The sequence below is a fragment of the Fragaria vesca genome, linkage group LG1, assembly GCF_000184155.1.
Source record: "Fragaria vesca subsp. vesca linkage group LG1, FraVesHawaii_1.0, whole genome shotgun sequence".
Lineage (NCBI taxonomy): Eukaryota > Viridiplantae > Streptophyta > Magnoliopsida > Rosales > Rosaceae > Fragaria > Fragaria vesca.
The window spans coordinates 1,152,793-1,173,035 of record NC_020491.1 but is presented as its reverse complement, the minus strand read 5'-3'; the positions used below and the strand labels follow the sequence as shown (position 1 = coordinate 1,173,035).

At 39.0% G+C, this 20,243-nt stretch overlaps 4 protein-coding genes and 1 pseudogene across 5 annotated transcripts; all 5 read left to right on the top strand.

Moving 5' to 3' along the window:
- The first annotated feature begins 2,073 nt into the window (after positions 1-2,073).
- On the top strand, positions 2,074-3,842 carry LOC101302385 (NADP-dependent alkenal double bond reductase P2-like). The gene is made up of 4 exons (XM_004287127.1): positions 2,074-2,456; positions 2,620-2,797; positions 2,881-3,047; positions 3,172-3,842. The coding sequence occupies exons 1-4, from the start codon at positions 2,148-2,150 to the stop codon at positions 3,631-3,633; spliced, it is 1,116 nt and encodes a 371-aa protein (XP_004287175.1). The 5' UTR covers positions 2,074-2,147; the 3' UTR covers positions 3,634-3,842.
- A 755-nt stretch (positions 3,843-4,597) lies between these two features.
- LOC101302097 (NADP-dependent alkenal double bond reductase P1-like) lies at positions 4,598-6,517 on the top strand. The gene is made up of 5 exons (XM_004287126.1): positions 4,598-4,985; positions 5,097-5,283; positions 5,360-5,526; positions 5,636-5,718; positions 5,868-6,517. Exons 1-5 carry the CDS (start codon positions 4,743-4,745, stop codon positions 6,250-6,252), a joined length of 1,065 nt encoding a protein of 354 aa, XP_004287174.1. The 5' UTR covers positions 4,598-4,742; the 3' UTR covers positions 6,253-6,517.
- Positions 6,518-6,847: 330 nt separating this feature from the next.
- LOC101295658 lies at positions 6,848-9,523 on the top strand (annotated as a pseudogene). Its single transcript, XR_183813.1, has 5 exons — positions 6,848-7,164; positions 7,382-7,544; positions 8,050-8,218; positions 8,663-8,745; positions 9,103-9,523. The product of XR_183813.1 is annotated as an NADP-dependent alkenal double bond reductase P2-like (transcript).
- Positions 9,524-10,008: 485 nt separating this feature from the next.
- Positions 10,009-12,658, top strand: LOC101301805 (NADP-dependent alkenal double bond reductase P2-like). The gene is made up of 5 exons (XM_004287125.1): positions 10,009-10,289; positions 10,521-10,698; positions 11,058-11,224; positions 11,675-11,757; positions 12,037-12,658. The coding sequence occupies exons 1-5, from the start codon at positions 10,053-10,055 to the stop codon at positions 12,413-12,415; spliced, it is 1,044 nt and encodes a 347-aa protein (XP_004287173.1). The 5' UTR covers positions 10,009-10,052; the 3' UTR covers positions 12,416-12,658.
- Positions 12,659-16,631: 3,973 nt separating this feature from the next.
- On the top strand, positions 16,632-20,134 carry LOC101301518 (NADP-dependent alkenal double bond reductase P1-like). Its single transcript, XM_004287124.1, has 6 exons — positions 16,632-16,921; positions 17,001-17,267; positions 17,493-17,670; positions 18,653-18,819; positions 19,243-19,325; positions 19,605-20,134. Exons 2-6 carry the CDS (start codon positions 17,031-17,033, stop codon positions 19,981-19,983), a joined length of 1,044 nt encoding a protein of 347 aa, XP_004287172.1. The 5' UTR covers positions 16,632-16,921; positions 17,001-17,030; the 3' UTR covers positions 19,984-20,134.
- Positions 20,135-20,243: the final 109 nt, after the last annotated feature.

Below are 20,243 nucleotides of genomic sequence, written 5' to 3'. Positions count from 1 at the left end.
GAGAGAGAGAGAGAGAATTGGAGATTTGTTTTCTTTTGTTTTAACGGAGAGAGAAACTGATGTAAGGAAAGGAGGGTAGTATAGGAACATCATAAAAGTAAAGCAACAAATCTGGGTCCAAAATGGACTTACATGGGTAAAAAAGTTAAGATGGACTTGTGAAGAAAAAAATGTTGAAAACTGGACTTCAATGAAATTTTCTATTTAATTTACACAATTTAACAATTGGATAGAGATGCAGACCAATGGCACCTTTCGGTACCCACCTTGCTAATATGGGTCTATTATTGTGTAGATTGTAACGTGGATCAGTTTCTTAGAAGGTCCAAAATTCAAGACGAATTAGTAGTCTTTTTCTTCTTCTAATTTGAAGATCTATACTAAACAATGTCAAGTTTACGTTTCATAAATGAGCAGAAAAGGATACCTGTTTCTACGTGAAGAAAAAGAAAGCATCTTTATTGTTAAGGACTTTAGTATAAGTACGGATGTAAATTTGCTCCACACTCTTACTTCCTTACTCTCATTCCCACCCACCTGGTTGAATGTCACATGTCATATTTTTTAATTACTCTAACCATGGTTAACAACATATATTTATGATTTAAAAACATCTATTTTTTTCGAATAGAATTTAAAAACATCTTTGTGATAATAAATTATATTATTTTCTAATTTTACTTTAAACCACTATTTTCTTCTTCTAAACAACCCTAACCAATTTAGTACTCAAGTAAGAGCAAACGTGTTGTTTGTTTGTTTTTGTTTTTTGAAAGGGAGCAAAGGTGATGTTTGTAAATAACCTAGTTTTTATCAAATATGATTTCATGGTTCATGTATAATCTAGTAAAGGAGCTCAAGTAATTTTTACAGGTTTTTTTTTATATTCACAAGTAATTTTTTATGTAGATGGTCAATAAATCTAAAGCATCTTCGTCATTTGAAAGGCAACATATCTTCCACCGCCCTCACTCAAAAATCTGGTCTCATTTTAACTCCTCTCTTCTACCTCACGAGTTTGCTTGGGCTATTTTATACATCAAGAACAATTACGGTGTTAACAATTATGTTGTTAACAAGAAATGCAATGTGGGTGAAATTACACAGACCTGTTCCAAGAAAGATATTGACTTGGTAATTATTCTTAAAAAAAAAAGGGTTTTTTTCGCTATTGTGTACATACCTAGAAATTATCTTGTTTAATCTTGAGGAGTCCTAAATTTGTTAAGTTTTGTTATTTTATATTGAAAAGAAAAGAAAAGAAAAGAGTGAATTAAAGTAAAATTAGAATGTAATATAATTTATTATTATAAATGAATGTTGTTAACCATGGTTAAAGTAATTAAAATATAGGACATGTGGTATTCAACCAGGTGGGTGGGGATGAGGATGAGGAAATAAGGGTGGAGAGCAAATTTGCATCTGTATAAGTACAACCACAAAACACTAAATTTGCAGAGAAGAGTAAGCTCGTTGGTAGCAAATACAATAGCTTGATGTATAAAATGAAATTTGAAGCCATAACCTTCACGTTATTAGTTAGATTAACTAACTAACATATATATGACTCACCGATATAAAATAATCTTAAAAATAATATATCTTGAAACATTAGGAATATCTAGTGTGACAAACTGCTAAACTACAACCAAACAGCACAAAATGTTATTTATTGTAAACTTATACAAGAGCACCGTTGAAGGCTTCTAAAGTGGGCCGTGTACCGAAGTCTAGAAAGGTTGACAGATCCACACGGGAGATTCTTGGGCTCTCTCTCTCATAATACATAAATGAGTTGCAAACTTGTGGACGGGCCAGAACGGGAAAAATAAAAAGAAAAGGGGAGAGAGAGAGTTGAATCCGATTTGAAGCTTGCTTCAGTTTCTTCTCATCTCTTTCATCCGCCTAGGCCTAGCTGGTCAAAATATTACATTATTTTGTTGTCATTGTGCTGATTGCTGACAGCATTGCTTACCTCGCATCGCAATCGCATTCGAGTCCCGCCGCCCCGCTACATCTGTACCTCTATAATTTTGTTTATATAATCTTATCTTCGCACTCTCACCGGAGATCAACATATATAACTAGCTGAATCAACTATCTACATAAGCATATATATCAACGATAAGATCGAAAGCCTAGGATCAATGGCAGCTGCTGTCAATACTAGTAGTACTGACTATAAGGTTGCAGGCGGTGATGACTATGACCATGTCGAGCAAGCGAGGAATCAGCAAGTGCTAGCTAGAGATTACATATGCGCGGTCCCGGAGGAGTCCGACATGTACTTGAACACGTCTACCATCAAGCTCAAAGTGCCTGCAGGAGAAGAGTTCAATGGATCGGTGCTGCTGAAGAACCTCTACCTCTCCTGCGATCCCTACATGCGAGGCGTTAAGCACAGTGATAACGCCACTACCAAACAAGACCGCGTTGTCTTCTTCTCCCCTGATTCTGTAAGCTAACTACCTCATCCATCACTTTCACTTGTAAATTTATCTTTTTTTTCTTGCTTCAGTTACCCAGTACTAGCTAGTGATGATCCATATCTATAGTTGAATACTAGCTAGCTAATTAAAGTGTGCTATATATGAATGAATTGAATATGTGTATGCGCAGCCAGTAGTGGGTTATGGAGTGTCAAAGGTGGTGGATTCTCAGCATCCCGAGTTCAAGGCAGGAGACTTGGTTTGGGGTATAACCAAGTGGGAGGAGTATACTCTTATCACTGACATGCAAAGCTTCTTCAAAATTAACCACGCTGATGTACCCCTTTCCTACTACACCGGACTTCTCGGTAAGTAAATATACAATCAATTAACTTTATGAAAATACATATCTATGTATTTAACTAAGTACTTAAGTAACTTAATTATATAGGTATGCCTGGTATGACTGCTTATGCTGGTTTCTATGAAGTTTGCAATCCAAAGAAAGGAGAGTATGTGTACGTTTCCTCAGCCTTTGGAGCTGTTGGTCAGATTGTTGGCCAATTTGCCAAACTCATGGGTTGTTATGTTGTTGGAAGTGCTGGCAGTCAAGAAAAGGTATAGCTACAACGTACGTTTCTAGCTAGTTCGATGTTAAGCTCATATTTAAAGTAATTATGAAATGTACTAATTAATTGCATTGCATTCGATCTGTTCCTTACTAATTAAAATGAACTAGCAGGTTGACATACTGAAGAACAAGTTTGGATTTGACGAGGCATTCAATTACAAGGAAGAGCCCGACTTGGATGCCGCTTTGAAGAGGTACTTCCCAGAGGGCATAGACATTTACTTTGAGAACGTGGGAGGCAAAATGCTGGATGCAGTGCTTCTCAACATGAGACTTCACGGTCGCATTGCCGTGTGCGGCATGATTTCGCAGTACAATAACGAGCAGCATGAAGGGGTCACCAACTTGATGCATTTGATTTACAAGCGCGTTCGCATGGAGGGCTTCTTTGTGTTTGATTTCTACCACCTGTACCCCAAGTTCTTGGACCTGGTGTTGCCTTATATCAGAGAAGGGAAGATCGCTTATGTGGAGGACATAGTTGAAGGACTTGAGAAGGGTCCTGCTTCTCTAGTAGGCCTTTTCAATGGTCGCAATGCTGGCAAAGCAGTCGTTGCAGTTGCTCGCGAATGATCCGTCAAATTAATCGTTTATAAGTTCATGCAGTTTGCCGAGCTAGCTAGCTACTCTACTTCTTTCAGTATAATAATTTGCGACACTTTCTTTCTGTCCCTATGTTTGTTGATATTCATGAATCAGTTCTTGTATTTACTTTTGCTTAATCTCTTATGATTACTGAGACATAATTAACAATAAAATGATCTTTCTTGGCAATGCTTTTCAAATTGATCTTTACAACCACAATTACATTGAAATCTAGTAAACCGAATTGTCTGATTATCTAGTCCGGAATGATCTGATTGCTCTAAGTTATGAACCTGACACAATCTTCATAAATTAATGAGATTATATTGATAAAAATAAATTGACACTCGATAAACAATTATTTGCCTAAAATGAACATGCGGTTTAGCTATCAAAATAAATGATAGACTACTAGCTTGGTAAAGAATCAACCAAACTTAAAAAGATCCCAGAAGAAGTCCAAAGGTGAGCACGCCATTTTAGGTTTAGGGACAAGACGTATACCAATTGAGGTTCCGAATATATATAAACTCTGTTAATCAAGCATGTAGCAGGTGGTGGCATTCGATCGGATGTTGTTAGTGACTGGAATAAGCACAACAGTTCACTTCTTCAATACAGAGCCCTCGCTGGCTAATATGCCAAAATGCATCATGTCATGCATAAGGGTAGCAAAATCATGAATAATTTGAATATAAAAACATAATTGAATGTTACTAATTTGGTTACTTCTGGTCAAAACTTGGTCTGCTACGTATAATTAATGATCGGTCGATGATCATCCCACGTATCTGTTCCTCTCAATCGATCATGTAAGCAATTACGTCTTCCAGCTAGCTTGAGTATAGATGGCGCGAAATCCTCTAGCTAATCCTCACAAGAAAAGTCATGAGACAAAGTTTGAATCAAAATCGAATTTCATATATATTGGACTAGTCACTGGGATTTATTCACCGATATGCTATAAATATAACATCGACCTTGCTACAGGGTTGGTAATGGTATTACTACAATACTGCTAAGTACTTTAATTTCTTACGTACGTACCCAGAAACGAAAGGAAGTTGATTGTTAATAGCTTAGCTTGCTAGCTAGCAATGGCAGGTGAAGTAGTAGCGAGGAACAAGCGGGTGATATTGAAGGACTATGTGTCTGGTTTTCCCAAAGTGTCGGACATGTATGTCACCACTGATAGCACAGTAAGTCTCAAGGTTCCAGCAGACACCGCCAATGCTGTTCTACTCAAGAACCTCTACTTGTCCTGCGATCCCATGATGCGGTTCCTCATCATGAACTCTCAGCAGAAAATGAACAAATACCTCTATTGCACTCCTGGATCTGTAAGTCTAATTTGCAAATACAAATATTGCATCTATATATATCAAGTGCACGTAGGTAGTTCATCATGATCGATCACTTTACCATATATGTGTATCTATGAATTGATGCAGCCAATACGTGGGTACGGTGTGTCTCAAGTTGTGGACTCGAGTCATCCAGAGTATAAACAGGGTGATCTGGTGTGGGGGTTAACCACATGGGAAGAGTACAGCCTCATCACAGACGTCGTCTCTGAAACCTCACTCGTTAAAATACACCACACTGATGTCCCTCTTTCTTACTATACCGGACTTCTTGGTAAGTAAACTGGCTAATCTCATTGCTCAATTGAAAGTCATTAATTATGATCAACCTCGATCCATTCTACATGCAGGCATGGCTGGTAAGACTGCTTATGCTGGATTCTCTCAAGTGTGTCCTCCTAAGAAAGGAGACAAGGTGTTGGTCTCTGCAGCATCTGGTGCAGTTGGTCAGCTCATCGGACAGTTCGCCAAGTTGGCTGGCTGTTATGTTGTTGGATCGGCCGGATCTAAACAAAAGGTACCTTGCTAGCTAGCTAGTCCACAAGTTGTTAACTCATACATTGTATTACTAATTGCCGGTCTCTATATATTAATGATCGATCAGTACTAATTCTTGAATCGGTTAGGTCGATCTACTAAAGAACAAGTTGGGGTTTGACGAGGCTTTCAATTACAAGGAGGAAAATGATTTAGATGCCGCTTTAAAAAGGTAATTCGATTCATTAAGCACATACAATAACATTATACGTATATCGGTATATGTGCATACAGATTACAGACTAGTCAATCTGTACGTATATATATGCACATTGCTCTTGGTTGAACTAATATAATCAACTGTACGTGGAATATATGAAGGTACTTCCCTGAAGGAATTGACGTCTACTTTGAGCATGTGGGTGGGAAATTGCTTGACGCAGTGCTGCTCAACATGAAAGATCACGGTCGCATTGCTGTGTGTGGAATGATCTCACAATACAACCTTCCAGAGTTTGAGCCACTTAAAAACTTGCTCCAGATTGGATTCAAGAGGCTCAACATACATGGATTTACGCATCGCGATTATAATCACATTGTGCCCAAGTACTATGAGTTTGTGCTGCCTTACATCCGGGAAGGTAAAATAGTGTACGTGGAAGACATTGTTGAAGGGATTGAGAATGGTCCAGCAGCACTGGTTGGACTCTTTACTGGTCGCAACTTTGGGAAGCAAGTAGTTGCAGTTGCACCACCTCAAACTTAATACATCCAGATCGACGAGCTTCCTTCATCAATCCACATCCTTGCTAGCTAGTAATAAAATTACTTTGTCGATCGATATTTACTGGGAAGCATATATTGCATAATTTGTATTGCATGTGTACTATGTTGAGAGAATAAAGATTGTGTTGCAACCGATTACTATATTGTACCTGTGCCATTGTGTACCGAATGATTCTGATATGGTCATATGGATATACATGACTTTGTTGTTTCCATACACAATTGGATGTTGGAAACAATTTGTGCCATTTTCAGTCCAATTACTAATTATGCATCAATTTCAAAATGGAAGTAGCAGACAATAACTTGGAGAATTCGAAGATAACGTATACACACACCACCGATCACTGTTATGAAGATTGGTTAGCCTCATCAAACCCTCAAATCTCATAAAAAAGAGAGACTTTTTTTATATGGAAACGAATTCCCGTGGTTTGGCACCGAACTGATAGAAGGAAAGCAAAAGTGAGAAACGGCTTCAATTTTAACATACGTGTCTTGCTATGAAACACAGAAAAAGGAACTGAGAGCTATAGACTCCTTAAACAGAAGAAATCAACTGGCCATTTCGCGTTGGACCGCATTCATTGATTGATTGGTTGAATAAATAGTGTTGTAGCTACACAGAGTCACAGGCACATTCACATTTGCATTTGGAGAGCAATGGCGGAAGTCAAGAACACGCAGGTGATATTGAAGGAGTACGTGTCGGCCGGATTCCCAAAAGGAATCAGACATGGCCGTCGTCAGTACCACCACCAAACTGAAGCTTCCAGAAGGCTCCACCGGGGTTCTGGTGAAGAACCTCTACTTGTCCTGCGATCCTTACATGAGAAGCCGCATGACTAAGCGCAACTCTGCTTCTTATGTCGATCGCTTCAACCCCGGCCAGGTCATATATTGTCTTTTCAATTCAAATTTGAAACCTTTAAGCTTGTTGGGTTTTAAAGAACTTGTCTTCCTTGCTGCTATGATATGTTAAGACCCACCCATCCAATGAAAACAGTAAAAAGAACCCTGCTTTGTTTTGAGAATTACCCAATTCAATTAAGTCATATATTTACAATATATTGGAAATCGTTTTCTTATTTAGTATGAAACATATGCAGCCTATGGCTAAAGTTTTGGAATCTGGTGATGCAATGTTTAAGCAAGGCGAATTGATTTGGGGAATGACTGGCTGGGAAGAGTATAGTCTTATCACTTCCGTTCAGGCGTTGTTTAAGATTCCCACCACCGATGTGCCTCTCTCTTACTATACTGGAATTCTTGGTATATATGCCCTCCCTTGACCCTTATTAATTCTTCTTCTGAAAAATTGGTTCTGCTTGAAACTAAAAATTGTGCATTATCTTTGTCTGTCAATGATTGTATTGGCTTCTTCTTATAGATGTTGAACGGTGAGACTAGTCTATCTTGTGCCGAATCCTTATTAGTTTTAACAAAGACATTTACACTTGACGGCTTTTGTTAATTCTCATATTCTTTTTTCTTCCAAAACTGGTGTTCCACAATCCACATTCCACATTGCTTTTCATATTTAGTTTTGTAGTGTGGCAGTAAAGAAACTTATTCAGCATCAAATGATCTTGAACACACTGGTCATGCAGTAACTTTTCTGGCTTTTAGCATTGTTCTCTACTTAAATGAGTTGGAGAAATCCATCGTAATTAATCCAACAACTTTTGATCTTTCATTTTCAATCCTGTAATGCACAATGTATGTCCTGCACTACTCCTGCTTAATGCACTCAAGACTCATGACATGCGTTATGTAGGTATGCCTGGTATGACTGCCTATGCTGGCTTCTACGAGATCTGCTCTCCTAAGAAAGGAGAGACAGTCTATGTTTCAGCAGAGCATCAGGAGCGGTCGGTCAGCTTGTTGGCCAATTTGCCAAGTTGACCGGGTGCTATGTTGTAGGGAGTGCTGGAAGCCAAGACAAGGTAGCAATGATCAATATCAATTCTTTTTCTTAGAAAAGATATCAATGTTGTTTTAGTTAGATTCCGGGGATGCGACCCAGTTGTATGTAAACACATATTATGTACTGTTTGCCCAGTACTGAATCGGTTGTGCTTAAGTACAAATATTAGTCATCATCAGTATACATTATCCTCGTGATAAAACATATTGACTTGTTTAGTTTAGATGTATTTGTTTTGTTTTATTTTTTAACATGCGGCACTGACAGAAGTAGTTCCTGTGGTTTTGCTACCTTCTATGATGGAAGAATTCTTATGCCCTTTGGAATTGTAGCGCACACACTGTTTAATGCACAGAAAGCTGCATCCTGTGACGTTGTTAGTCATGGGAATTGTATTATTTGAATTGACTTGTTTTGTTTCCTGTTGCCTTTCTAATATAATGCCTGCCATTTTTGTGTTAAGGTTGATTTGCTGAAGAACAAGTTTGGCTTTGACGAAGCCTTCAATTATAAAGAAGAAACTAACTTGGACGCAGTTTTGAAAAGGTTAGTAGTATATGGTTTATTATCAGAATCCATTGATAGCACTAACTACAAGCGCCCTTACTTCAAAGAAAGAAGAAGTATTTCAACATGTATGTCCCCTCCCTTCCTTGAATAGTAGAAAGTAATCAGAAATCAGTAAAAACATCCCAGTCTCTTGAAACAGAGAGCAAATACAAGAAACTTAAGAAATTGAAAGGTCACATATAATAGAGTTGAGGTGGGACTTTCTGCGTAGGTAAAGACCTCATGTCTTTGTTGTAATGTTCCCACATACAGTATTTTCCGTTATGTTTTGGCCTTTACATGCATATACAGTCTCATAAATGTTCAATTTTGTTTATATTTCATAAATACCAGGTACTTTGAAAATGTTGGGGGAAAGATGCTCGATGCAGTGCTACCGAACATGAAGATTGGAGGGCGAATCTCAGTTTGTGGGATGATCTCACAGTACAACCTGGTGCAACCTGAAGGTGTGCATAATTTAATGTATCTGGTGTGAGTGGTGTCTAAACAGCTGCGCATGGAAGGCTTCCTGGTTGCAAAATACTTTCCTGTCTACGGCAAGTTTCTCGAATTTGTTCTGCCTTACATAAAAGAAGGCAAGGTTGCATACGTTGAAGATGTTGTTGAAGGCCTGGAGAATGCTCCATCGGCTCTGCTTGGCCTCTTTGCTGGCCACAATGTAGGAAAGCAGGTGGTTGTTGTTTCCCGAGAATGGATGACTAGCTACATCCATGGATTCATCTCAATGAAACTGAAACTAAACTTTACATGAGAAACTGAAACTTCATTTTTAACATTTCGGCAAGATAAATAAATGTAGTCTGAGGGATGCACAAGTAGAGTCTAGTATTTGGACCTTTCATACATGAAAGATGGCTACATGTTTCTTGTTGGATCTGCTTAAATTATAGTTACTGTCATCTTTATATGGTGAAGAAGTTGTGCCTCCAAATGGCTGTACCTTACAAGTCAAAAACTTAAACTTGTACCCCAGAAATGGTAACAACAAAGTGCAAGAGGACGGCAATGAACTGTTGGCGTAAGCAGGGACGTCGTCGTCGGCCCTTGCTACTGTCATTATTCGCATTGAAGAAACCAAACGTGACAAAAATGAGAAATTTATTGTCCAGCCGTTTCTTTTGATTCTAAATGGAAAATTCCAGAGAGACCTGGGCTCTGACATCATAGTAAGGTAAGAAATTACAGTAATTACTATATTTCGTGGCATATATTGCTCGTATCGCCCTCATCTTCTTCAGTTACGGTTGTAGAGACACACAGAGAAAAGAGAGAAGCTGAAAATGGCGAGTGACGGAGTGGAAGTGAGTAACAAGCAGGTGATATTCAAAGACTATGTCACCGGGTTCCCCAAAGAATCCGACATGGAATTGAGGACATCCACAGCCAAACTCAAGCTTCCACAAGGGTCGACTGGCCTTGTGGTCAAGAACCTATACTTGTCCTGCGATCCTTACATGCGCGGCCGTATGACCAAACACGAGAGGCCCTCTTATGTCCAATCCTTCAACCCCGGCCAGGTGTCTTCTAGCAGATCCCTTTTTATTTATCATTTTTTCTGTAAATTCACTTCTTTGGGTCATGTGGATGAGAGATTTTTAATTCCAGGTTCGGGGGCCAGGTGATATAAGGACAATGATATAAAATTGTAATGCATGAGATAATTTGGAATAAAAAAAAATGTGTGTGCTTTATTCAGAGATTTGCATATATAGAGCAAACTAAAGAAAATTTGGAATTCCATGTTGCAGACTGTAACTGGTTATGGAGTGGCTAAAGTCCTGGAATCTGGGGATCCAAAGTTTAAGCCAGGCGACTTGGTTTGGGGTCATACTGGCTGGGAAGAATATAGTGTCATCACTGCCACAGAGTCTCTGTTTAAAATTCACCACACTGATGTGCCTCTCTCTTACTATACTGGACTTCTCGGTATTGCCTACTTCTCTTGCTTTCTACTTGTTTGTAACTAACAAACTGGTTTGTGTTACTTACAGACCTCCGTAGTCTTTAGTCTAATGTGCTAATTTGATTAGCCACAATTAGTTACCTTGCAGCTCTTGAGGGCCAAACCCTTGAGTTAAGTTGGGGCAATAGTTTTTTGTGCAGCTGGTTGTATTAGCTCCTTTTCATGTATGAGCAGAGAACATAAAAGTTTCATGCTATAGTCACAAGTTGACAGCTTGTGTCAATATTTTTTTTGTGCATATTGTTTATTGTTCCCTCATGAGATCTCTTGTTGGAGTCTACTGGTTGTTTGGGCTCATCTGACGTATTCATATGTTATGTAGGTATGCCTGGAATGACTGCTTATGCTGGGTTTTTTGAGGTTTGCTCTCCTAAGAAAGGAGAGACTGTCTACATTTCAGCCGCATCTGGAGCAGTAGGTCAGCTTGTTGGCCAATTTGCAAAGTTGACAGGTTGCTATGTTGTTGGGAGTGCTGGAAGCAAGGAAAAGGTTAGTTACTGGTACTCGTAGATCAGTGAATGTTTTAGTTGGGATTCCATATCTTTGACTCAATTGTATGATTATATATGTTAAATGTGTATGTCTATAGTGATGTCTTTTAAAAATTGTCTCCGAGTGATGTGTACCAAATTCTTGGAATTCAAAGATGGAGACATTATTGGGAAGTACTATTATGGTGACCAATTACCTACATACAAATAGAAGAGTGTTAGTATCAATTTAGTCTTATTCTTGTAGCTGCTGCACTCAATCTAAAGCAGTTCTACTGTTTTTTTCGTCTCATCTGATATGCCTATAATACTGTAATATACTACATAAACTGTGAACCTGATGACCTGTATGGTGTCATTCTATATCTGAATATCCTGATATTCAAAATACTTCGTACCCCTTTATCTACTGTGTTAATATGGGGATATACAATTTCTGGGATCTCAGGTTGATCTGCTGAAGAACAAATTCGGATTTGATGAGGCTTTCAACTATAAAGACGAACCTGACCTGGATGCAGCTTTAAGAAGGTGAGAATGTAATATATCTCTTAGCAGTCGGAATCCAAAATATGCTTAATGCTTTGACTTAGTCTAGGATCTTTGTTTATTCTAATTATAGTGACACTAGACTGGTTAGTTTTTCCAATATTGGATTTGGAGATACAAACCCTCCACAGGCATTAATAAGAGTCTGAATTCAATCTAGAAACACAAGGGGAAAACAAAGTGTCTGGTCTCATGCTGCGCATGTGTACCTCATTTTGGGAATATACATCTTGTTTACAGTTGTTTTTGGCTAACCTGCAGGTATTTTCCTGATGGTATTGACATTTACTTTGAGAATGTGGGGGGAAAGATGCTTGATGCAGTGCTACCAAACATGAGGCTGAAAGGGCGAATAGCAGTGTGTGGGATGATATCTCAGTACAACTTGGAGAAGCCTGAAGGCATACATAATTTGATGTCTTTGATTGTTAAGCAGGTCCGCATGGAAGGTTTCCTGGTGTTCAGTTACTATCATCTGTATGGAAAGTTTCTTGAAACAGTGTTGCCTGCCATAAAAGAAGGGAAGATTACATATGTGGAAGATGTAGTTGAGGGCCTTGAGAACGCTCCTGCAGCTCTAATTGGGCTCTTTGCTGGCCGCAACGTGGGAAAGCAGGTTGTTGTAGTTTCCAGGGAGTGATTACTAATCCGGCTCCATCTGTACTTCTGAAGTCCGAGACATTTGTTTTTATGTTAAGTTGTTTAAGCCCATCTGCAGTGCACCTTGGTGTATGTAATGAACTTTGTATCAGGTATATGGTTAGCTTGCTTTGGATATTGCATTTTGTGTTGAGGAGAGCTGTCTCATCCTGAGAGCTGTCTCATCCTAATAAATGTAGCATGATTTTCACAATAGTTTTATACTATTATCAAGTATGAAGAGAAAGGCAGTGTGTGATATAATATTGAGAAGAAGATATGAATGCACTTATGCATCCTCCAGTTTTTGAAATGACAACATTCTTGTAGGTATAAAACGACTTTTGTAAGAGACGTAGATCTAGTTATATGGAAGATTTAAGACATATAAAATTAAAACAATTAAAAAACTTCCAAAAGAATAACGCATAATGCAACCAACACAGTAGTTGCTGAAAAGAAAATGAAGAATACCACTAATACTAGGAGATTGATAGAACATAAGACAATGGAATCAAACTCTTGTGTTCTGCTGCAAAGTTCTTTTTGTTTTTGTTGTTGGGGCATATTGGGCATGTGTAAGTTGGCTGGTGAATGCCTCAGATACAGCTGGGGATGCTGGGCTGGGTTTGGTAGGGTAGGGTTAGGTTGGGTTGGGCCTCGTAAGTAAGTAGAGGTGGATGATGTAAGCACCAACGTCGTCGTCGGGTGAAGCGTGAGCCCATAACTGGAATGAAGTGTATCCGAAATGGACTTGGCTTCTCTGCTTGGAAGCAAAGTTGCTAAGATCTGCTTGGACATCAAATAAAACTGCCTGGTTGCAAAATACTTTCCTATCTACGGCAAGTTTCTCGAATTCGTTCTGCCTTACATAAAAGAAGGCAAGCATACGTTGAAGATGTTGTTGAAGGCCTGGAGAATGCTCCATCGGCTTTGCTTGGCCTCTTTGCTGGCCGCAATGTAGGAAAGCAGGTGCTTGTTGTTTCCTGAGAATGAATGACTAGCTACATCAATGGATTTATCTCAATGAAACTCATGAGAAACTGAAACTTCAAATTTTACATTTCGGCAAGATAAATAAATGTAGTCTGAGGGACACAAGTAGAGTTTAGTATTTGGACCTTTCATACATGAAAGATGGCTACATGTTTCCTGTTCGATCTGCTTAAATTGTAGTTACTGTCATCTTGATCTGGTGAAGAAGCTGTGCCTCCAAGGATTTCTGTACCTTGTGTTTGTATTTTTTTTTTAAGGGTTTGGATCCCAGCCAAGTTGGGAGGCTCAGCCATACGCTCGGTTTCAGTTATTTATTGAAAAAAGAGAAACAAAAGAGTACAGAAAAGGAGTGGGGGACATAGACCAAAACCGCCATCTGGAAGTTGAATATCCCTCCCAGAGCAAAAATTTTTGCTTGGCTCCTGGCTAGAGAGACGCTGAAAACAAGGGCTAGATTAGCTCGTTACTCAAACACTATTAGCTCTTCTTGTACTCTCTGTAGCAATGGGGAGGAGGATTTAAACCACCTCTTCTTCTCCTGCCCTTTTGCTATGAGTATTTGGAATATGATTGGTACTAATGCTTTTGATTATTCATCTTTCTATGACTGGTTTCTTTCCCTGTTCAGGAAGGAAAAAGATAAAGAAACAGCTGAAAACTGCATTCTCCTTTGCTGGAAATTATGGGAGGCCTGAAACAATTATATTTTTAGAGGATGCACGCCCAACCCCAACTTTGTTGTTGTGCATGTTGTTGCTTCTTCTAGTAATGATTACATAAGCCATAATCCGACTACTAGAGGCCACAAGACCAACTCCAATGGATTTGCCATTCCAGCAAGTTCCTCCATCAAATGGCTCCCGCCTCCATGTAATCTTGTCAAGCTCAACTTTGATGGTTCCGTCTGCCACAACAAGAAGGCTGATGCTGGGTTTGTAATCAGAAACCATGAGGGCAATCCAATTTTAGCTGGCTCTCGTTGTGTGGGTAACTCCAATGTTCTTATTGCTGAATATTGTAGTACTCTTCGAGACAGTCTGTTCCATGCGCTTTGCAACGACATCCGGCGTGTCCAAGTTGAGGGTGATTCTAAGCTTATTATTGACCTTATTAACAACAGGTCCCCCCCCCCTTTCTCTTTGGAGACTCCGTACTCTTTTTAGTGATGTTGGCTGGATGGCTTCCAAGTTTGAAGAGATCACCTTCAAGTATGTCTCTCGGGAAGCAAATTTTGTGACCAATGCAATGGCTAGCTTGGGGCATCAGTCCCAAATCCAACTCTCTGGAATCGCAAGCTCTCGCTCTCCACACTTAATGCCTTTAATTTTGATCGTTTTAGTATAGGTTGTTGTAGAGGCTTCTCCTTGTAATTTCCTCCCCTCATAAAAAAAGAAAAAAAAAGAAAAAGACATAGACCAAGACCCCTTCCGGAAAAAAGAAGAAGAGTTACAAATTAAAAGACCAATAAAAGATCACAAACTAAAACGATAGTTGGGAATACTTGCTAAATCACGTGAATAAGCTGTAATTGCACAAGATGGACATGAATCCCACCAATAAACTCCCGCATTATCCGCACCAAAATTAGCTAAGCAGTTCGCAACACTGTTATCCCCCTGATAAATATGAGATACTTTAATTAATAGTCATAGTAGCAAGAATAGCTCGACAGTTAAACCATTCAGTAGTGAAACGCCAAGGTACATCAACTTGAAATGAAGAAAGAAAATGAATCACTAAAGTAGAATCACTTTCAATTCAATCCAACTAGAAAGCCAACCTCTTTGTGCAGCCATTTGAATGGCGTGAATGACAGCTTGCAGCTCGGCTTCTAATACAGTAGCAAAACCAAGATTTCTTGAAAAACAACCTAAAACCCGACCCAAATGATCTCGAAAAATGCCACACCAGGAGAGCAACGAGCCGCACCATCAGTGTTGAGCTTGACTTAATAAATAAAGGGAACATGCCACATAACTTCAACAATTTTTGGCGCTTTAGATGGCCTGCCCCTAATACCAATGCAATGCAAAATGCAAAGCTCGTCTACAGTATTCTTCATTGTGCCCTTACTCAAAAGATTAATCTCATGAAGTTGCATCTTAATAGAATGGAGTAAGGAACCTGAAAATATGATTGACTCTTGAAAACGAAGAGCATTCCTTACATGTCAAATAGCATAAAAACCAGCACCAATCATTCCCCACCATAGCAGAGTTAACTGAGAGCTATAAACATGACATATAGGGTAGGTAAAGAAAGAAATAATATCATTGAAAATACCCCGAACCTGAAACAAATCCAAAAGATTTTCCCAGATATTAGTTGCAAAATAACAATGCAAGAAGAGGTGCTCTGCAGTCTCAACATTATTATGACAGAGGAAGCAGATTGAAGACAAATGGTAGCCACGAGGTTGTCGAATATCATCAGGTTGTAGTTTTCCATGCATGTATTTCCACAAAACTATTGAGTTCCATCCTTTGCTGTCCTCCAAACCAACCTGTCCTCCAAACCATCCTTGTGTTTGTATTGAATTGCAATTTACAAGTAAAAAAATGAAACTTGTACCCCAGAAATGGTAACAACATAGTGCAAGAGGACAGCAATGAACTGTTGACGTAAGCAGGGACGTCGTACTGTCAACCAGTGACGGAGCCAGAAAAATATATCAATGGGGGCACAAAAATTTCTTACCGCTAAATTATACTAATATATATATATATATACGCACAACTATAAGCATTACCTGTGGCTAACTTGTGCGAAAATTCTTGCATATACCAAGGTACAAGTGAACCAAGTATTTATTAGAAAATCTTAACCGTTGATATTTCTACTTAACTTTTTATTTAAATATTAAATAATAAGATAAATGTAATCCAACGGTCTATTCATCTTGGTTTAAGTGCACCTTGGTGCTTTGAATCCTCTCTGTAACTTGTGTGTACAAAAATTGAAGTTTGCAAACCCAGAATTTGTCTACATAATCTACACAGCTCCCAACCAAAACTTAACGTTCATACATACCATGACCACAGTGTTCATTCTTCAGGTTAAAAATATCCCATTAATTCAAATTAATAATGACTTTTGTCTTAGTCTAGCTTTTTTGTGGAAATTAAGAGACACATTCCAAAAACCCAGTCTAAAAAGCTAAAGCCCAAATACAAGAAATAGAACTATAGAAGAGAAACTAGGCATAATCCCAATCGAAGTAGAAGAAGATGAATTGTTGTGGGGGCACAAAGAAGATTAGCCAATGAAATTCAATATTTATCCAGAGGCACAAAGAAGATTAACCAATGAAATTCAATATTTCTCTAGGCGCACAGGCCCTCACCGGTCCTTGTGCACAGGCCCTCACCGGTCCTTCATTGGCTCCGCCAATGCTGTCAGCGGCATTGAAGAAACCAAACGTGACAAAAATGTGAAATTTATTGTCCAAGAAATTTGTTTTGATTCTAAACAGAAAATTCCAGAGAGAGCTGGGCTGTGACATCATAGTAAGGTAAGAAATTACAGTGATTACTATATTTCCTGGCATATATTGCTCGTATCGCCCTCATCTTCTTCAGTTACGGTTGTAGAGAGACACAGAGAGGAGAGAGAAGCTGAAAATGGCGAGTGACGGAGTGGAAGTGAGTAACAAGCAGGTGATATTCAAAGACTATGTGACCGGGTTCCCCAAAGAATCCGACATGGAATTGAGGACGTCCACAGCCAAACTCAAGCTTCCACAAGGGTCGACTGGCCTTGTCGTCAAGAACCTATACTTGTCCTGCGATCCTTACTTACGCGGCCATATGACCAAGCACGACAGGCCCTCTTATGTCCAATCCTTCAACCCCGGCCAGGTGTCTTCTAGCAGATCCCTTTTATTTATCATTTTTTCTGTAAATTCGCTTCTTTGGGTCATGTGGATGAGAGATTTTTAATTCCAGGTTTGGGGGCCAGGTGATATAAGGACAATGATATAAAATTGTAATGCATGAGATAATTTGGAATAACAAAAAATGTGTGTGCTTTATTCAGAGATTTGCATATATAGAGCTAATTTAAGAAAATTTGGAATGTTGCAGACTGTAACTGGTTATGGAGTCGCTAAAGTCCTGGAATCTGGGGATCCAAAGTTTAAGCCAGGCGACTTGGTTTGGGGTCCTACTGGCTGGGAAGAATATAGTGTCATCACTGCCACAGAGTCTCTGTTTAAAATTCACCACACTGATGTGCCTCTCTCTTACTATACTGGACTTCTCGGTATTGCCTACTTCTCTTGCTTTCTACTTTTTTGTAACTAACAAACTGGTTTGTGTTACTTATAGACCTCCCAAGTCTTTAGTCTAATGTGCTAATTTGATTAGCCACAAACCCCACAATTAGTTACCTTGCAGCTCTTGAGGGCCTAATGTTGAGATTCAGAAACAGACACACCCAACAACACTGCAATAAAGTAGAATAACAAACAAGAATGAAAAACAGTTGACACGAGATTTAACGTGGTTCGGCAAATTTCCTGCCTACGTCCACCCCAAGATATAACTCTTCCACTATGAGAAAAAAACTAGTACAAGATACATGAGTTAAATCTCATGACCCAAATCCCAAACCCTTGTACACCCTCACTCATAGAATACCCAAGAACACTATATCTCACCTAAGAGAATTTCCCTCGTAGCACTTTTTTCTCTCTCACTCTCATGCACAACCCACAAGCTCTCTATTGCTTGTCTGATGCTTACTTGATGCAGACTTGCTTGCATGCTTCAAATGGTTTCCATGCAGCCAATTTATAGGCAACATCCATTCATGTGAAAAAGGCAAAGCCTTTTTCTTCCCTCCTATTACAAAAGCAGGAGCACACCATTGAAGACTAACTCTTCACCTTCAATTTCTACAAACATCATTTAAAGCTTTGTATAGCTATATATCATAGCTAGCTATTCACCAAGTCAATATTTGTTGCATCACCTTTTGCATGGTTTCTAGTTGCATGAGAATGAACACCAATCTCAACACCTAACCCCTTGAGTTAAGTTGGGGCAATAGTTTTTTGTGCAGCTGATTGTATTAGCTACTTTTCATGCACGAGCAGAGAACATAAAAGTTTCATGCTATAGTCACAAGTTGACAGCTTGTGTCAATATTTTTTTGTGCATATTGTTTATTGTTCCCTCATGAGATCTCTTGTTGGAGTCTATTGGTTGTTTGGGCTCATCTGACGTATTCATATGTTACGTAGGTATGGCTGGATTGACTGCTTATGCTGGGTTTTTTGAGTTTTGCTCTCCTAAGAAAGGAGAGACTATCTACATTTCAGCCGCATCTGGAGCAGTAGGTCAGCTTGTTGGCCAATTTGCAAAGTTGACAGGTTGCTATGTTGTTGGGAGTGCTGGAAGCAAGAAAAAGGTTAGTTACTGGTACTCGTAGATCAGTGAATGTTTTAGTTGGGATTCCATATCTTTGACTCAATTGTATGACTATTTTTATGTTAAATGTGTATGTCTATAGTGATGTTAAATGTGTATGTCTATAGTGATGTGTACCAAATTCTTGGAATTCAAAGATGGAGACATTATTGGGAAGTACTATTATGGTGATCAATTACCTACATACAAATAGAAGTGTTATCAATTTAGTCTTATTCTTGTAGCTGCTGCACTCAATCTAAAGCAGTTCTACTGTTTTTTCGCCTCATCTGATATGCCTCTAATACTGTAATATACTACATAGACTGTGAACCTGATGACCTGTATTCATTGTATATCTGAATATCCTGATATTCAGAATACTTCGTACCCTTTTATCTACTGTGTTAACATGGGATCTCAGGTTGATCTGCTGAAGAACAAATTCGGATTTGATGAGGCTTTCAACTATAAAGACGAACCTGACCTGGATGCAGCTTTAAGAAGGTGAGAATGTAATATATCTCTTAGCAGTCGGAATCCAAAATATGCTTAATGCTTTGACTTAGTCTAGGATCTTTGTTTATTCTAATTACAGTGACACTAGACTGGTTCGTTTTTCCAATATTGGATTTGGAGGTACAAACCCTCCACAGGCATTAATAAGAGTCTGAATTCAATCTAGAAACACAAGGGGAAAACAAAGTGTCTGGTCTCATGCTGCGCATGTGTACCTCATTTTGGGAATATACATCTTGTTTAAAGTTGTTTTTGGCTAACCTGCAGGTATTTTCCTGATGGTATTGACATTTACTTTGAGAATGTGGGGGGAAAGATGCTTGATGCAGTGCTACCAAACATGAGGCTGAAAGGGCGAATAGCAGTGTGTGGGATGATATCTCAGTACAACTTGGAGAAGCCTGAAGGCATACATAATTTGATGTCTCTGATTGTTAAGCAGGTCCGCATGGAAGGTTTCCTGGTGAGCAGTTACTGTCATCTGTATGGAAAGTTTCTTGAAACAGTGTTGCCTGCCATAAAAGAAGGGAAGATTACATATGTGGAAGATGTAGTTGAAGGCCTTGAGAACGCTCCTGCAGCTCTGATTGGGCTCTTTGCTGGCCGCAACGTGGGAAAGCAGGTTGTTGTAGTTTCCAGGGAGTGATTACTAATCCGGCTCCATCTGTACTTCTGAAGTCCGAGTCATTTGTTTTTATGTTAAGTTGTTTAAGCCCATCTGCAGTGCACCTTGGTATATGTAATGAACTTTGTATCAGGTATATGGTTAGCTTGCTTTGGATATTGCATTTTATGTCGAGGAGAACTGTCTGATCCTAATTGTTGAGATATATATCTCACATCGGGAATATATGACCTTGCATGTGGGTTAATAAGGGTTTGGGCCACTCTACCCATTACCAATTG

Bases quoted from the DNA above. Each gene is read 5' to 3' on its own strand.
- LOC101301518 (XM_004287124.1), top strand. From the start codon at position 17,031: ATGGCGAGTGACGGAGTGGAAGTGAGTAACAAGCAGGTGATATTCAAA. The intron at 17,268-17,492 runs GTGTCTTCTAGC...GGAATGTTGCAG, and splicing joins AATCCTTCAACCCCGGCCAG to ACTGTAACTGGTTATGGAGT. The intron at 17,671-18,652 runs GTATTGCCTACT...TATGTTACGTAG, and splicing joins TTACTATACTGGACTTCTCG to GTATGGCTGGATTGACTGCT.
- LOC101301805 (XM_004287125.1), top strand. From the start codon at position 10,053: ATGGCGAGTGACGGAGTGGAAGTGAGTAACAAGCAGGTGATATTCAAA. The intron at 10,290-10,520 runs GTGTCTTCTAGC...TCCATGTTGCAG, and splicing joins AATCCTTCAACCCCGGCCAG to ACTGTAACTGGTTATGGAGT. The intron at 10,699-11,057 runs GTATTGCCTACT...TATGTTATGTAG, and splicing joins TTACTATACTGGACTTCTCG to GTATGCCTGGAATGACTGCT.
- LOC101302385 (XM_004287127.1), top strand. From the start codon at position 2,148: ATGGCAGCTGCTGTCAATACTAGTAGTACTGACTATAAGGTTGCAGGC. The intron at 2,457-2,619 runs GTAAGCTAACTA...GTGTATGCGCAG, and splicing joins TCTTCTTCTCCCCTGATTCT to CCAGTAGTGGGTTATGGAGT. The intron at 3,048-3,171 runs GTATAGCTACAA...ATGAACTAGCAG, and splicing joins GTGCTGGCAGTCAAGAAAAG to GTTGACATACTGAAGAACAA.
- LOC101302097 (XM_004287126.1), top strand. From the start codon at position 4,743: ATGGCAGGTGAAGTAGTAGCGAGGAACAAGCGGGTGATATTGAAGGAC. The intron at 4,986-5,096 runs GTAAGTCTAATT...GAATTGATGCAG, and splicing joins TCTATTGCACTCCTGGATCT to CCAATACGTGGGTACGGTGT. The intron at 5,284-5,359 runs GTAAGTAAACTG...TTCTACATGCAG, and splicing joins TTACTATACCGGACTTCTTG to GCATGGCTGGTAAGACTGCT.